We start from the raw sequence: 18,370 nt of genomic DNA, 5'->3' as shown, positions 1-18,370 counted from the left end.
ATTGACAGATATTTTTATCCACATTTTAAAGGGGCCCGATTCCCATCTGAGTATCACCGATTCTGTACCCTTTTTTCCTCTTTATGCTAAATTAATTGTGATATTTCAGAGCAAATAAAATAAATAAAAAAATAAAAAAATAAAAAAATAAATAAATAAAAAACAAAATTGTATGATTTGAACCATGGTTTTCTCTGTAAAGCCAACTATTTGTAAGCACAACAGACTTTCTTTCGTTTAGTGTTGTAGATGGTGAGGGTTTCCACAGTTCTGAAATACATGTAAGTAAAACAAATCCTGTATGTTGTCAATACATTGTCAACATTTACAAAAACGCTTATTAAAAGATTGAATTGAGCCTTTAATTTTTGAGTTAGGGCATCAAAATTAGGAATAGACCAATTATTGGTCGGGCAGTATCAGACTTGACGGCCGATAAAAGATCTAGTTAAAACTGTGTTAACCTCAGGGAGCAAAATTTTCAGTTAACTTTAAGAGATGCTGCTGACCCCTGGGGACTCTCTGCACCTTTTGTTATTGGTTGAAATTCTAACAAAGATAAGTAAAAAAAAAAAGAACATTGCAGATATTTATTTATTGGAGAAATTAATACGGAGCTGTTTATTTAAGTTTTCATTTAAGGTTTTAAAAACATGCTGATGACCCTGGGAACTCCCTGAACTTTTTGTTAAAATTAAAAAAAAACATTTTTATTTTCTAATTAAAGAATAAAAAAAAATGGAATATCTTGCAAATCTGAAAAGTTGTTCAATAAAATCAAGTTAAGAACTGGAATTTGTATTTATTTATTTACTTTATTCTTTTATTTGTTTCCCTTTTACTGAAAATGAATATTGGCTCCAAATATCAGATATCGGCCTCCTTCGCTATTAATAATCGATATCAGTATTGGCCTTGAAATGCAACCTGAAATCACATCAAATCCCGCATTTTTTTGTGTGAATTTTGTACATACGTTTGTATGAAATTTTATTCTAAAACATTGTTTCTTGTGCAAAATCTTTGTAGTTGATCAAAAAGCATTTCAATGTGACAATATACAGTATAATTTCCGAAATTCCTCTTATATTTGGAGCGGGCTGCGGTCAATCTGGGCCGTCGGTCTCTGGGTTGGCATTCCTCCCGATGGTGGTTAGCCATCATCACTCTCAGTGTGGACGAACTTCACCTGGGTGCCTTTCCTCACAGGGTTCTTCTGTGCCCCGCCATGTTGTGGTTTGCGTGTGTGTTTGTGGGTACATCATGGGGATATTTTTTTTCTTTTTTATCACATTATGGATGTTTTAATTGTTCAGCACCTCAAGTTTCATTTTAATTTATGAAAGGTGCTATATAAATAAAGTTTGATTTAATTTGATATTTTGATACGACCCACACATGATTGATAATCAATGAAACAAGAAGTGCTATAAAACGTGTTTTCACTGACCTTGCGGCCATGACGCTAAGTTGCAGACAGGCTGCTTTCCTCAACGGTACGCCTTCATATGACAGAGAAAACACCAAAGTGTAGTTCCCTGTAGCCAGAGCCATCTTGGGCAACGACAGTTGGAGCCGCCGCACATCCACCTCCACTGGGAGGGGGATTTCTGTATTCGAGGATTGCTGAAGCGGATCAGCCAAGACTCCAGAGGGAAGATGGTGGTCACTATGATCACAGGATGGCGTTGTGACTACTTGCCACAAGTACTGCGCTCCATATAGAATACAGCCTTTCAGGTCCACAGTGGCCTCAACAAAAGTGGGCTGAGATCTCCAGATGGCCAGACGTGGAGCTTGAATCACTTGTACATCTGGTTCCTCACACTCCAGGACGCTGATGTTTACTTCAACCTGGGCTAACACCCAACTCACCAGGTTACTACAGTTCACCTGGCAGGAGAGTAAAAATACCTGGTGAGTATAAATACCAAGCAAACCCTAAACAGTCATCAAGAGCTATGCATGACACTGTCATTTATTAATTAAACATACTTGGACCATGTAGTTTCCTGGGTTCTTGTACTCATGGCCCACGGTTGTGGTGTTGGTGTGAACTGGAGTAGAGCTATCATTAAAGTCCCAAAAGCACTCAAGATGATTGGATCTGGGCGTGACAGAAGCCACCAGTGTGACAGTTTTATTGATCAAAGTGTCCTGAGGTGTTGCATATAGGATGGCGTCTATCAGCAGGTTCTGCACAAGGATGTGCTTGGTGATGTTCTGAGCATGCAATGCATTGAAAGCCTTCAGGTAAATGGTCAATAAACCTGCTTCTTCTGGCATGTAGGACACCTGGTTTGTGGGATGGCACAGTGAGAAAAGTCACCCTCAAGACGTGGACTGTTTAGATGAAACATTATGATGTAATATTACCTCTTTGCCAATAAGTGATGTCTTGTGGAGGTGGTGCAGGTCAAAAGTCCAGAGAAAACGGACAGGTTTACCCGTCGTGATGCTGGCAGCAAATGATCTCTTCACGCCAACGGGGATGGCTGCGCAGCTTTCTTGGATAGACAGTCCACGTACTTGCTCCATCACCTCAACCTGGAGGTGTCGCCTTTTGAAACTTACCTGGGTTGGTACAAAACATCACATACACATAATTTAATTCAATAATTAATTCAGTTCAAGTACAATACAGTATGGAGGACCAAAACTCAAAATAAATACATGACTAAATAAATAACTAAATAAATATATACTGACTAAAAGTGAACATAAAAACGGACATAAAAAATATAAATTGAAAGTCATATGCCAAATAAATATAAATAAAAAAATAAAAAAATACAAAAATAAATTATATATATATATACACCCCCCCCCCCACACACACACATAAAAAATTAATTACTAAAAGTGAAAATAAAAACATAAAAAATATATAATTAAAAAATTAAATATATAAATATATAAATATATATATATATATATATATATATATATTCCATTTATATATGTTTTTTTGGATATATAGTCATTTATTTATTTATTTAGTCATTCATTTGTTTATATATTTATTTATTTAGTCATTTATCGACTTGGCAGTACGGACCAAAACTAAAAATTGCCAAAATTAAAAATGAATGAGTAAATAAATAACAAAATAAATGACTAAATAAATAAATAAACGTGAAAATAAAAAATGGATATAAATTAAAATAAATTAATTTAAAACATAAAATGGATATAAAAAGATATATTTCAAAAATTAAATACAAATGTAATTTTTATGATATGATAAATTTTGGCAGTTTTGGTCCTCCATACAAAAAACAGTTAAATTTAAGTCCCCTTAACGCAACTACTTTCTTTGTAACGAACGGCATTGTATTGCACTGCAGGTTAGCAGTTGGCACCAAGCAATGTAGCAACAGCTCTGAAAGGGAGTCTGGATGGGCACTTCCAGAACCCTTTGAGAGCAAAGAGACGATCGTATTCGTATCGTTTTGTTACTTGCTCTTTAGAGGTGGGGCGTCTTTTATTCAGCAACTCCGTTAGATTGTGTAACATCAGTCCTGCTATTTCTGGGTCGTTTCACAAATGACATTGTGAATTCCATATAATACGTAACAAAATAAAGGTGCACAATGTTGTACGATGGAATCACAATAACAAAAGCTAGCAATAATAATCATAATTGGCTGGCAACTAGTTTGGAGTGTACCCTGCCGAGTGACCGAAGCCAGCTGGGATAGGTTCCAGCTCCCCCGCGACCCTTGTGAGGAATAAGCAGTCAAGAAAATGGATGGATGGATGGAAATATATATATTTGTCGTGACTGGGGTCTAGTTGTAATTTAGAATGAACAAAATAGGCAAGAGTCAACGTGTTGCTACACGTTTTGATTAATTGGGCTCTTCATTTGAAACAAAAAAAAATCTACTGTTCCTGTTTGTAACATCCAACATAAAAGGTTAATGCCACCTAGTGGCAGAGAAAAATCCCTAAAATAAATAAATAAATAAATAAATAAAAAATCGATGGCTCAATGTTTTACACTCATTTGAACTTGTATATCTTTTTAAATTCAAATAACTTTCTGAATTACTATAAATTACTGTATCAAGGGAATTACTGTAACATTACTTTATTAATGAATTAAAAGGTACAACGATATTCGTTTTAGGTAAACATATTTGTCCACTGTTCTGTTATTTGACAAGCAAGTTAAAAAATTGAAGAAAAAAATATTTTATTGAACATTTAGAAAAGATGTAGAATGTGCAATTAATTTGTGTTTAATCAATATTACTTACAATTAAATATGTTAATCAACTGACAGCCCTAGTCTAAACCCAGTGCATCAATTTGGGCAGAAAACATGAGACGGTTAAGCTTTAAATGCACGACATGCTTAAAAATCTGTTCCAACATAAAGACGTCACATTGGATCAGAAAACTGAGAATAAAGAAACATTTTGGCAATGGTGCTATTATGACTGGGTGAGTTGCACGTACCTGATTGTGAGCAGTGAGGTTGACCATGTAGGTGTCGACCCTGGTGAATACGTGCACGTAGGTTTGATTGAGTTGAGGTGTAACAGTGGCATCTCCGCTGATGCTGAGGATCAGGTCAACATCTGAGCCAGCTGCCATCGTAATGGTGAACTCCACCTTATCACCGACCACTGCGATCTTTTTACTCGCCCGCAACTCCAACCCCTGAATCTTGTCCTGAACAAAGAACTCCTTTGACACCATTTGCTGACTGATATCATTGGTGGCATTCAGAGTAACAACGGCCGTCTTTGGCTCGTGAAACACCACCGATGTGTTCTGTCCCGTTTCTGCTGTTCCATCAAGCATCCACGTCCATGTCACATTGGTCCCTTTCCCCACTTCCCCGTAGAGTATGACAGGGACCCCTGTTGCTATGTATCTCTGCTCAGTCACATTGACTGCTGTGAACCCAAGATCAGAGATTACTTCCTGGACGCTGACCCTCTCAGACACAAATTCAGAACTAATTTCATTGAAGACCTCCACGGTTACCAGATATAGCCCAGGACTTGCAAACGTGTGAGTCTTCCAGGGCTCTTTCCACTGCAGGACATTTCCATTCACAAACCAGCGGTATTGCAGGTCTGAGCCCTCCAAAGTGGTAACTGACAGATTAGTATGAGCGTTGACAGCAACAGGGTTGTTGCTAGTCTGCAGATACACTCCTCCGGCTGGCTCTAAAAAGTGGACGGTTCTGTTGACGGACAGCTGGCCCAAAAGGTTAGCAGCTCGAAGAGTGACAACGCACGGCCCCGGTGCAGAGAAATTGACCTCCACGGTCTTGCCACTGATGTTGAATCTTGAGATATTGGGATTGACCTTACTGATGATGTTCCAAGTAAAGGTCATGTTGGTTCCTTCTTTTAAGACCGCATGAAGGTGGAGAACACGGTTCGTAGCAAAGCAACAACCGTCCACTCCTGTGTCTCCACCTATCCCCATCTCCTCCTCGGGTAAAATTTGGAGCCCCTCCAATTCACGCTGAACAAACAGGAAGATACTCGCTTGGGCCGTCCCGATGTCATTTTCTGCCGTCACGATAATGTTGAATGTGCCAACTGAGCGGAAGGTGTAGAACATGGTATGGGTCCCGGGAATAGAGGTGCAGCGGTCGCACAAGATCCAGGAAAACCGGACATCATCTCCCCCCGCAAGGTGAGCCTCAAAGTGGACCGAGGCGTTCAGAGGAACATTTATTAAGCTCGCATTGACGGTTAATCCACGAATTGGTGAGAGCACAGCGACGGGTAAAATACTGTGATTCTTGCTGACAAAGTTGGCTGCCGTCAGTGTGATGTTGTAGTTTCCGGAGAGGTTGTAGGCGTAGGGGACACTGTGTCCCTCAAAGAGGTTCCCGTCTCCAAAGTTCCATGTGTGAGTGACATCAGGAGATGAGGGTGTGGTTGTGAAGAAATAGAGTTCTCTAAGTGTAAGGTAATTGTACTTAGTGCCATTATGGCGAATAACAATGGGTCCTATGGGCATCTGAACCTCAATTAGTACACTAGAATTACTTGCGGAGATGTTATTGGAGACAGTTACTGTCACCATATAGTAACCTGGATGTTTATATGCTGCCAGGACATTCTCGGAGTCTTGACTGAGCAAAGGTTCGTCGTCTGTACCCAAGTTCCACTGATAGCTGTAGCTATACTCCGGCTCAACTCTGACCTGCAACCGAATCACTTCTCCAACAGCATAGTGTGTTTTCTCCAGGGTCAGGTTGACTCTGGTTAAGGCCGGCTCTACGCACACCCATTTGAAGAAGTTTGCCCTGGAGGCCTTGTTGGTCCCGCTAGACAGATTAAGAGAAAGGTGGTAGTTCCCGCTTTTCTTGTAGGTGTGCGAGACTTTGGGGTTCCCGAGGTGTGTCTCATTAGGGCTTCCATCTCCAAAGCTCCATTCAAAAAGGCTGGCTGAAACATTGCCAGACAGCCATGTATCAAAGTGGATGGGGGTCCTTTCTTGGACACATCCGGTAGGTTCTATACTGATAACTTGGAACACGTAGACCTGCACCATAAGGAGTGTCCAGCCAGAGCTCACAGCATTTGCAGCTGTCACGTTCACTGTGTAGTTGCCATCTTTAGCATAACTGTGTGACACGCGCGGTTCTGATGTTGTGTAACTCTTGCCATCGCCCATCGAGAATGTCCATGTGATGTTATTTCCTGCTGCAAGGTGAGCTTTCACTGTAGTAGGAGTGTGAAGTTCTGAAGGTGAGGAGCTTTCGGCTGTCAACTCTTCTATCTCCTCAAATACAAACATCTCAGCGCAGGCCATGGTATAGCTGATGGTGTTATTCACAGACACGCAGGCATTAAAGGCACCGCTGTGCGTGTATATGTGCGCCACTCGCCGACCTTGAGACTGAGCAGAATCATCTCCAAAGTTCCAGACGTAGTGAATGCCGTACGGTGAGGGCAACGGGTGAGCTTCAAAGTCCGCTGATTTGCTAGCAAGGAGAAGTCGTGGCTCCGTTTGTATTTCGACACGAGTGAGGATGCTGTAGACGCTCATGTTAATGCTCTGACTTTTGTTCTCGTAACGATTGGACACTGAGACCAGTGCAGTGTATATTCCTGGAGAGACATGAAGTAAAAGAATAGATTGAAAGATAAAATAGAGATGGAAAAAAAGGCGATCTGATAGATGGACATCGGGGTACCTGGCTGGGAGTAGATATATGTGATATTGTTGCTTAGGAGGACCTGATTGGGGGAGTCTGAGTGAAGGAGAGATGGTGCATAGGGAGGCTTAAATTCAAACTCCTTATATCCCCCATCACCAAAAGACCATCTGCAGCAGGGAAAATATCAAACAATTAAAATCTGAGCTTGAAAATTAAACACTAACTGATGAATGTGTGTCTTGATGACCATATCCATCCACACACACACACACACACACATGGTCAAATGCTGACTGGCAATTAGGAATTGTCTCTGACGAGGCTGTGGAGAGTTTGGATGTGGAGGAGTGGAAATTCAATAAGTCTCATTGGACCAAGACTGGTAATAGCGGTGGGAGGAAAAGAGAAAGACAAGCCCACAGTCAGGACGGTGGTTATGTGAAGTCGGAGCAAAGTAGATGTGGAAAAAGTGGCAGAAACCAGAGAAACTGTACAGGGAAAAGAGCAGAGGAGAAGGAAAATTTGAGTCAGCAATCTACTCTAACCACATGGTTATAAATCTAAAGTTGGGAGAAAGAAGAAAAAATAGTAAAGAGGAAGGCAAATGGAAGAGCAGGAAAAATGAGAGAAAAATATCTCTATTGTCACGGTCACATATTGCTACATATATTAAATAAAAATCTAATCAGAAAATATCCACTTTTCTATTTTCTCTCTGTTCATACCGAAATGTAGCCAACACAGACATGTCCACGAGCACAGAAGCAGTGAGTGTCTGCGTGGAGCCTTGAGGGACCACATCTGGAACGCCCTTCACTGTGAGGTTGGTCATGGGCTGCAGGCGGTCCACAGTAACATTGAAATGCTCTGTGAGGCTACTGATATGGTTCATAGCTGTCACCTGGAAGAGATGGCAGGGCCCCAGTTACAATATGTATCAGGGCAGCGTAGGCAGGAAAAAAAATGAACGGAATCTGATATCCTCAGAGCCAAACTCATGTGCGGACAATACGTGTAAAGAGAATAATGTAAATAGTGCACCCACATATATTCATGGTTCATCATTCACAAATTCACCCATTTGTAAAATTTTGATGTCAAGGAACTATGTTCAAGTGAGTTGATTGAGGCTTCGTTTAGACAAAAGTATCCCTTTGCTGGCATCTTGTAGCAGTTATAAGCAATTATAAACCTTTTAGGGAAGGCATCAATTACTCACAGATTATCATTATTTGCAGCAGGCCTCGCTCCGTATGGGAATAACGCTTAAATGAATAACTTGTTCAATCATTTTTTTTTTTAAATAAAGAAATTATTTTTACAAACCAATTGGGCATGAGTTTACCCTAATTTCTTGACCGTAATACGCACCCTTCATTTGTTTAGGCTACTTCTTTATTAAATGCTCAGTGAGCAGGAAAAATTATGTTATTGTGGAGCTGAAGAACAAAGTTACTGCATGTGGATGCTTTTATTGCTTTGAGATATTGGATAACAAATAGAAAGGTAATACGATCATTTACAGGATCTTCACATTAATTACATCAGACAGTGAGTATACTTTGAAGCGTTGGATGTTGTCGTTGTTATTGCTAGCGTTAGCTAAGCAATCAGAAGTTAGCGAGCAGCTATTCTCCAAATGAGAAAATGGCGTTTCGTCCATTAGGTTATTGTGAAGCTGAAAAAAAGGAGTTGTAGGAGTACAGAGTACACTTGAACATACTACTCAAAACTACGAGAGGCTCAGAGGATAAACAAGGAAGTAACATGACATTTCAGTCCTGAGTTTAGTGGGGCATTATGTCAACACCATTGCCAAATTAGATAGCCAGACAGACAGACAGTCGGAACTCTAATATTGACAGATATAGATAACGATATAATGTTGACTTCATGAACACTAAGATAGACAGCCATAGACTGTGAACGGACTGTTGTCACGTCCCTTGTATTGGATCTGATTAACTTATACCAATGTAGCTGACTTTGTGGCCAATGAGAGCATATGGACAGTTTAACACAAGTATTGGATTCATGTGAACCTTGAACATGCAAAGGAAACTCACTGTGAGCTTGTAGATGGCAGCATGCTGGTAGATCACATTGAGGACGGTGTTGTAATACGTAAAGTAGGGCTTGTCATCAACAGTCCATTTGAATGTGGGATTGGAGCCTTCTAACACTGATGCGGTGTAACTCTAACGCACAAAAGAGAAGTGATGACCATATTAGCACGAACTACAAAGTAGCAGTAAAGATACGAAATATAAAACTCACCACAACTGACTCCATCAGCACCCTGTGAGCAGGGTAGGGCTGGACCACCAGTCCTCTTAGTGGTTCTTCCAGGTGAACAGTCACAGTCAAGCTGGATTCTGTCATATTATTAGAGGCTTGCAGCTCTACCTGAATGGCACCCACTTGCTTCTCTGCCACTAAGCTTAGATCCAGTACTGCATATTGACTTGGTTCTGTGACATCCATCCCTGAATGCGGCCTGGGCTTGCACAGTGTGGGACTGGCTAAAAAATTCGAAGGACAGTTTGGCCGAAAGGTAACACTGTGATTAGTTCCTTGTTGAGATACACTCGTGGCATATCGGGACTGGATATGCAGTAGGATGCGAGTGTTGTTGGATTGCAGGTAGAGGCTGCCATTCCAGAGAGGTGGCTGTAAAATGGTTAAACCCAAGGGAGGAACCACATGTAATGGGCATGATGCTGAGGTTCGATATGAGGGTTCAGCAGAGGTCACCTGGAATAAAGTTGACCAAGTCACTAGTTGGCTAACTTTGGCAGAGCTTATTACAAAAGGGGGCTTAATTAAACCAATGTAACGTTCATATTTTCAGTTAAAAACTGTTACGAGTCAGAGTAGATGTTTTTAGATTGATATGGGTCAAATGCATGCTGGGATCTGGCATGGTCTTACGTCATACCTGCAGGGTGTAGAGTCCAGGCTGGGACAGGCCGGCAGACAGCTGTGCTCCCTGCAGAGGGATTTCGCTGTGTCCCACGTAGAGCACTCTGATGGGGCACATCACTTCTTCCAACCAGTCTCCCTCACCAGCCTCCAGCAGTGGATCCAAGTCAAGATGGGGTCGAGGGTCAACATTGTGGCCAGCTGAACTGTCTGCTGACTCTTTGCTGGTGTTAATTAAGATCCACTTGGAACGGTTGAGGGCTAAGACAGACTGTCGCCACTGTGAGGTTGGAGAGGACTGGCAGCGAAGAAGGGACGCTGGGCCAGCATCGTGTTGAAGGCCAATGACGTCTCCGGCGGAAATCAAGAGGTCTTCCAACTCCTCTTGTACCTGAGCAAAGCGGATTAGGAGAGTGAATGTTCACTCTCAGATACACATCATTTCCCAACCTTCATTGAGCTAAAACATCTAAAAAATGTCATGGCTCACCACCAAACAAAAAAATTTACATCATATACTCATTCACTAGCATAGTGCAAAATTTGGGCCTGTTTAATTGAACACAAAGCTGATATCCTCACAAGAAGCCATTTTGCTACTTGCTGTCCACTGAAAATGACATCACAGTTGCTCGGGACTCAGGTAACGGCCAATTACAGCTCACCTGGCCATGTAATTTGGTCACGTGGTCATGCGATGTTCGAAAGCAAAGCCTTAATTGGTTGTTACCTGAGCCCTGAGTAACCTTTGATTTCACAAACAAAATATTAATCAGAATACTTTGCTTAGAGTAGTTGGGCTACATAGTTGGGCTGATTATATTATTGTAAAGAAAATGTTAAGGTTGCTCAACATGAGCTTCCTCTTTAACATCCTTTTGACATTGACTACGCTAAAATGTTTCTGAAAAAATTAGCTGTACAGCAGTATTTCAAAACTTTATGCAACAGATTCATTCCATTTCTATTATTTCCAGTTAACATTGATTCAAGTCAGAGGTCAAAAAGTAATCTGGAAAGGATTGTGTTTGAGTTCTGAAGGTCCACTTTATTATAATGCTAAACTCATCTCTAGTTTTTGCAGCGCAATGGCGAACAGCTGTAATCCCTTAGCTGTTTATCCAATCTGCCCGTAAACAATGTCAAATTAAATCTGGAAGTCGTTAACTATTTCCATTTGAAAAAAAATTCACATCCAAAGACAATCACTGAAAATGCTGACTGTGACTAAATAACACTCTCACCAGAACATTTGCAGCTGGTCCTGCAGGCAGTGTGAAGGCCACCTCATCCTGTAAGGTATATCGGGGCCTCATGGCGCCAGGTGGAAGATGGTGAGCTTGGGTGCAATTAGGACAGGAAGATGGCTGACAAGGACTAGAGAGGTCCAGGCATCGGTGCTGGAATGGACACCACTGTTGAAGTTGGGGGCAAGAAGGTGGATCAGCGTCCCTGGAGGCATCTGGGACACATATCGCCACTGGTGCGCAAACTGGACCATGGCAACCTAAGGCAGAAAGACCCTCATTTATTTTAGATAATTCATAGAATTCATTACAAAATATACACTCACGGGACTCTTTGTGAGTTAGTCAGTAAAATCCTGACTTATCGAGGTGATAATAGTCAGTTTAGATGGACACGGTCAGAAAGGTTATTAATGTAACAATAAGAATGTTTCCTCCAGTGCTATATCAACACTAGAAAATTCCCGCGGAAGTTTTGGATGTGATTGCTGACTCTTGCAAGGTGGAAAGCCGCATGAACTGAACAGTTTGCCAAACCCTGTTGAAAACAAGACACTTCCTGTTGAAATCAGGGCACTTCCTGTTGATTTTAGGCCACTTCTGGGTCACTTACTATTGAAATCAAGTCACTTCCTGTTGAAATTATGTCAATCCCGAGGTGCTTGATTTGTGGCTCTATTCCCTCCTTCTCCATTCATTCCTTTTTGGTGTTTTTTGGGGGGAATTGCGTCACCATGGTAACTGGCACTGCAGTGCACTGCTTGTTGAAATCAGGTCACTTCTGGGTCACTTCCTATTGAAATCAATTCACTTCCTGTTGAAATCAGGTCAGTTCCGGGTCACTTCCTGTTGAAATCAAGTCACTTCCTGTTTAAATTACATCAATCCCTAGGTGCTTGATTTGTGGATCTTTTCCTCCCTTCTCCATTCATTCCTATGGGACCTTTTGGTGTTTTTTTGGGGGGGGAATTGTGTCGCCATGGTAACTCGGAATTCCGAAAAAAGTTAATTCCTCGCCAAGTCAGATCGGGCCGCATCGTTTGATACCTCATTTGTGCCGGTACATTCAACGGTTCGGGCCGCATTTTGTCTGAAAAATTCCGGTAAATAAACAAAAAATAATAAACGCTGTTTTCTAGGAGAGTAATATATGCCAGCTTTGCTTAGCAAGCGATAGCTCCGCTACTGCTTTGCTCCACAGCAGTTACATAATTATGATATTTTCTTGACCCCTGCCAGGCTAAGCGTCCCTTCGTCGCCGAACAGTAGTCGCCACACGTGTGTGCATGTGTGTAGACACTTGTTTTGTCAAGGTGTGAGCGCAGGTGTGTTTCTTAGCACCTGCTGATGCACAGCAGGAATGTTGAGCTGTATTTTACGGGTCATTTGTGGGCGAGACTCACCGGGCAGGAGCAGGTGCAGGCCGGGATAATAACAGTGGGGTCGGTAAATCTGGAATCGGATGTGGACATGTGAGCTACGCTCCTGCACGACAAACTCAAGGGAGGACAGACGACCCGGCTGAACAAAGCTCAGTGCCGGGAATAGCAATAACTGAAGGAGGAACATAACAAAATAGAAACATGTTGGAAACAAGACTGATTTAAGAGATAAAATTGGAGTCAAACAAGTTGATGTTTCTCTTCACCTCGATGCCAGCGTTGGCTGTTTGTGCAGTAGAGAATGAAGCAACATGCGCTAGAAGCAATGAATTATGGGAGGGAAACACTGCCAGGCCAACCATGTAGATCCCTGCATCTGGAACTTGTACTATTAGAGGGGAAAACAACAACAAAGAAAATAAGATCAATTGGGAAAAATAAGTTTTGAAAGTCTCCAGGAAAGTTGCCCTTGCTGCCTTTAAAGCTGTGGTTGTCCCCAGATCTTAAAAATCCTGTAATACTGGAGAGCTGATAAAAAGCATTCCAAGACCCCACGAAAACTAAACATGCATCTCAATCTAGACGTCAGTTTGGACTCCTCTTATTGAGGACACAAAATGCCAACATGAAAAATAAATAATAAATACAGAACAGTGAAAATAAAAACAGATATAAAAAAAATAAGTAAAAAAATACATACAAAATATAAATCTAAATGGATTTTTTTATTATTATTTTTATTTATTTATGTATTTATTTTTACTTTATTCATGTATATATATTTTTGTTGTTTTTATTTATTTATTTATTTAATTTATTTATTTGTTATTTTGGTCAAATTATTCCATACCATTGGCCATCTAACCCAACTTAGGTAGGCACTGTTATAAACAAGCAAAAAAAATAATAATCCATTATTCCAGTGGGTAACAATAGCTTTCATGTTTGATGTTTGTTTGTTTGTTTTTGTTTTTATGGATTTTTCCTTTCGGAAACATTATTACAACAGGCTACATCGCTCACATCATTTGCAACGTTGATATCCGAAAGCAGGGCTGACGGGTAGAAGCCATCCCCATCAATTCTTACTAAACGTATCAGTCATATACAGTACATTGATTATGATAGTCATTGATTCATTTCGTTATCCATCAATCCCAGACTTATGTATGCACACTTCTCGCTCAGTTTGTTTTGAATGTCCGTGTGTACTGTCCATCTGAAAACATACCTTGAGGGCTATACTGACAGACAAATGCCCGTTTGGTGTTGCATGGGTGCAAACTGGTCTGAGCACGCTGATCAAGGGACACGCAAGAGTTGCCACGGGAGATGGGAAAACGAGGTGCCAAGCCTTCCTCTCCATTCTGGGCCTCAGAGCCGTTGACCCAGCGCAGAGTGCCCGGGGAAGTGACATCGCTCAATCCAAGCCACACTCCCCGTTCCCTGGTGAGGCAAAAAAAAAAAAACAGGTTACATGTAACACATCTTACTTCTCAGTATTGTGGTCACTCAAAATGTTAACAAACACACAGGAGAAGTTTCATGTGAAATGAACAGCTCTCTTGACAAGACTTTCGGACACTGTTAGACGATCTCTCTTAATCCGTCTGACTGTTTAACTGAACACAAACTGCTTTTTGACACAAAACGAAAGCATCAAAGTCACTACAAGTTGTTCAACTAAATGTGTTTTAGGTTAGTGTTTTGATAATATAGCCTTGAGAAAGTCATTTCAATCCATTTCTTTTCACTTTTATTTGCCAAGTATTTTGTCCACTCGTCACATCTGTGAAAACGACATCTGAAGTGGACAGGGGTTAAAATACAAGCAAATAAAAATCAAAAGAGGGACTCGGGCAACAAACAAATAAAGAGGGACAGAAATAAGTTTCTTATGTAAGCCATGGTGGGCGGTATGACAAACGAGGAGGCTGGGTGGGGAGAAACTCATTACAGTCGCTTTTTTCTCATTTCTTCCACAGTCTAGCAACAATCAACAACACACACGCACACACACGCGCACACACCGACAAAGTCTCTTCTTCGTAGGGTGTCAAAGTTAGCAGGCAGCTGTGCTTTTCCAGATGTGGCGTTCTTGACCTTCAAAGCTAAACACCAAACTTATGATCTCAACTATAACAGGAGAATTCAGTGTAGCTCATCTGATCTACATCACCTCATATAAATTAAACTCAAAACACATATACAGTAGTACTAGCCAAATGTACATTTGGTTACGTTATCAAACCCACTTGGTCCTTAAATTGTGACGTACAAATAAAATGCTGAGTAGATACACTGACAACATCAAGTTTATTGTGGTGTCTATGTTTACAAAATACTTTGCACTTACATATTTTTGAATGCTCGAATTCACTACAAATGTTGACAAATACTTTACAATTTTTTAAAAATAATCGCTCATTTTATGTTTATATTGATCAGTGTGTTTATTTGACTTTTTAATAGTTGCCAAGACGACGGCCATGTTGGCACTGGCAGTGGTGATGTTCTCATCAAAAGTAATGGGAATCAATAAAAAGCTTTAGCATTGCCATAAGTACGCAGCTCAAAGAAGTGTGCTTCTACCCACTTATATCTTAGTCTGTTTTTTACTCAGGTGTTAGTCATTTACACGGACTAGACGGATCCACTCCTGTCCGATCCCACTCCCAAAGCAAAAATCCTGTCTCAGTTTTACAGTACAGTAATAGTTCTATACAGTAGGCTACGTGTCTTGTTTCTTGTTGTGCTTGAATTTTATGTTTCAATAAGGATATTTACATAAGGTAAGCACAATCATCCACTCAGGTTGAATATTAAAAACTTGATAATACCCTTTCATTGTACATTTAGAACATTTTACTAAGGAGTTGGAGAGTAGCCACAGTTGTAAAATAGATTTCGTACATTTACAACAGAATGGCACATTGCAACAATAACCACTTTCCATCTTTAGACTGACCAATAGCCACAAGCTATTGCCATTTTGTGTCAGTCTAATAAACACCAAGACCTACACCACATTCAATTCAAAAAAGAGATCCCAAAGATAACACTTCCACACTTAATCTAGAGAGAAACACTCACTGTGTGACTTTATCAGCCAGCACGTTGCGCAGCGTGTCACCTCTGACTATTGCCAGATCCCCGCCGCGATCTAAACATTGTTGGTGAGCATCAGTCCAGCTCATCTCTGCCGGAACAATCTGGAAACAGCATGAGGACTCGATATGGTAGACCCCATCTTTTGGACAGTGAGGAGAGGCTGGCAAAGGGAAAACAAAAACAAAAATTTTCACAAAATATAACTGTTTCTATGAAAGGACCAGCAAAAATGTACTCTTCTCCAAAAGTATGGTAACTGAAGTAAATACAATTTCCTTTATATTTACTTCAGACAAAAAATGGGATTTGGCATAAAAGTTTACTGTCAGACAAGAGAATATTTAAACTTTTATTTCCATATTTAATATATTGTACATCTAGACTGATACAGACTTAGAAGACAGCATTACTTGTAATGTTTATTTTTCCCTAAGTGAGCAGAGGTATTGGAACAGGTAGACTTAAATAGACTAGAAATATAGGGACATATTTTCATGCTCGGCGCAAGTCTAATGCAGACAGACACAGTTAGAAAAGGGCATTTGAGCTTTATGGGTGTGAACACAGTCGACTTGAGTCGCAGCCAATCAAAGCGGCTCCCCTAATTCCTTTTAAAATCAGTGCTGGACAGACGAACAGTCTGCACTGTGAAAGCAAAGCGGACTCGCTGGATTCCATGCAGGAGATTGGCATGTGCAAAGTACACATATTTATAGGCAGAAGGGAGTAGTAACGAGTTACATTTACTCCGTTACATTCACTTGAGGAACTTTTTGGTCAAGTTTCTCTACGTTCTGGTCAAGTGTTCTCTCTTCCACACCAAGTATTCTCTCAAGTATTCTCTCGTCCACGTTACTCAAGTTTCCACGTCACCTCAAGTCTCCAAGTCTCCACGTCTCCTCAAGTCTCCAAGTCTCCTCAAGTCTCCTCGTCTTCTCCAGTCTCCCCATCTACTCCAGCCTCTTACGTAATGCTAAGTCGAGTATTCCTCTCTCACGTCATGCCCAGTTTGCTCACGTTCTGTCCCATCACCATCTTGGTTCCAGTCAATAAAGTTATTCTCATTCCTGTCAGTCCTCTTCCTGCCTGGTTTCACCGCCTTTGGGTCCCTCCACATCGTAACACGTATAATAGAAAATGCTCTTGGCCCACTGGAACGCCCAACAAGGTACATTAGCCTTGCCATGAAAATGAAGATGGGCCAGTTTTTATGCCAAGAACACGTGCGTCTGTTCCGTTATTGGGGGGGAGACATTTGTTTTGCTTGGGTACCCCAAAGTTTTAAAAATAAAAAATAAAAAATCCATGTTCACTGGAGACTGTCAAGTGTCCATCTCTCTTTATTCAGACCTGTGGTTGACTGGTGAGCAGTCCATCAGCTCTGAGATACATTATACATGCAAAGATACATCTGACCAATAGCCAAAGGTCATTTTTGTGACTAGGTTACTTGCAACATGTGTTGTGTGGCAGATCAAACTCTCAGTGCTTATTCTGTACCTTTAAAGACTCCTGCCATGTATCTATAATTCAAAAAAAGATCCTTTTGTGGTCCAAACATACACTTTTAACATACAGTGCTGTAAAGATTTTTGGATTTGATGGAGTGTTTCTTCCTCACCTTTTGCAACCTGCACATCGTTTTTTGTGATCTCCCAGTCCACAGTTAAGCCAAGAGCTCCCCAGCTGACAAGTATGATTTCCAGGCTCCCATTGGCCACCGTAAGCGGTGGGCAGTGCAACTCCAGTTTAGAAGGAAATGCCACAGTCACGTCTCTACGTGCAGACACCTAAACACATAGAAATGTACGATGAAATTTGAAATTTTACCTTTATTACAGCATCAACAAAAAGAAAATCTCAGCGGTGTCCCTCTCACCTCCTTGTGTCCAGCCCAGGCTGTCAAACTGACCACATACTTTCCTGGAAGTCCGTATTTGTGCATCGCCTTGGTGACTTCTGTTGCTGAGGTGTTGACACGAGGTGAAAGGTCGCCAAAATCCCAGGATAACGTTACTGGCGTGACGGAGGAGGAAGCTGAGAGATTGATGTTGTTGTGAACGCTTTGTACAGGGAGGGCATTCAGCACAATTGAGAAGTCTACTGCGAATACAACTTGGGCTAGAGTCCACCCACATTCCTGTAAACCACATGAAGAACCAGAGCAGACGCATTAGAAGGACCGTGCTGCAATAAAAATAAAATAAAATACTTTTTTTACGATTGCAAATAAAAATGAAATTTATGCTCCAGTCTTCCGTGGGTGGAGTGTATGGAGAACCAAAAATGGCCAATAAATAAATAATTAATTAAATAAATAAATAAATAGATAAAACTGGAAATCAAAGCGGATATGAAAATATAATGAAAAAAATGAAATACAAAATGAAATATAGATGGAAATAAAAACAATGAAAAATCTAAATCTGCGATTGGCTGGCAACCAGTCCAGGGTGTCCCCCGCCTACTGCCCAGAGCCAGCTGAGATAGGCGCCAGCACCCCCCGCGACCCTTGTGAGGAATAGGCGGTCAAGAAAATGGATGGATGGATGGAAAAATCTAAATACATA

General features: G+C 40.9%; 1 protein-coding gene across 2 annotated transcripts in view; it reads right to left on the bottom strand.

Moving 5' to 3' along the window:
* The window catches only part of pkd1a (polycystic kidney disease 1a), a 68,615-nt gene that overhangs the window by 27,153 nt on the left and 23,092 nt on the right, over positions 1-18,370 (bottom strand). For both annotated transcript variants that reach the window (XM_077525641.1, XM_077525642.1), the window contains exons 7-22: positions 17,680-17,940; positions 17,422-17,590; positions 15,783-15,960; positions 13,921-14,135; positions 12,956-13,077; positions 12,711-12,861; positions 11,305-11,567; positions 10,077-10,451; positions 9,416-9,892; positions 9,205-9,336; positions 7,864-8,039; positions 7,175-7,305; positions 4,465-7,088; positions 2,377-2,574; positions 1,996-2,295; positions 1,451-1,893 (exon numbers count right to left, since the gene is read on the bottom strand). In XM_077525641.1, coding sequence (XP_077381767.1) covers positions 1,451-1,893; positions 1,996-2,295; positions 2,377-2,574; positions 4,465-7,088; positions 7,175-7,305; positions 7,864-8,039; positions 9,205-9,336; positions 9,416-9,892; positions 10,077-10,451; positions 11,305-11,567; positions 12,711-12,861; positions 12,956-13,077; positions 13,921-14,135; positions 15,783-15,960; positions 17,422-17,590; positions 17,680-17,940 — 6,215 coding nt within the window. The remainder of the gene's footprint in view (positions 1-1,450; positions 1,894-1,995; positions 2,296-2,376; positions 2,575-4,464; positions 7,089-7,174; positions 7,306-7,863; positions 8,040-9,204; positions 9,337-9,415; positions 9,893-10,076; positions 10,452-11,304; positions 11,568-12,710; positions 12,862-12,955; positions 13,078-13,920; positions 14,136-15,782; positions 15,961-17,421; positions 17,591-17,679; positions 17,941-18,370) is intronic.

Source organism: Festucalex cinctus, chromosome 6 (assembly GCF_051991245.1).
Source record: "Festucalex cinctus isolate MCC-2025b chromosome 6, RoL_Fcin_1.0, whole genome shotgun sequence".
Taxonomy (NCBI): Eukaryota; Metazoa; Chordata; class Actinopteri; order Syngnathiformes; family Syngnathidae; genus Festucalex; species Festucalex cinctus.
Note: the sequence above shows the minus strand (reverse complement) of the source record. Positions and strands in the feature narration are given on the sequence as shown.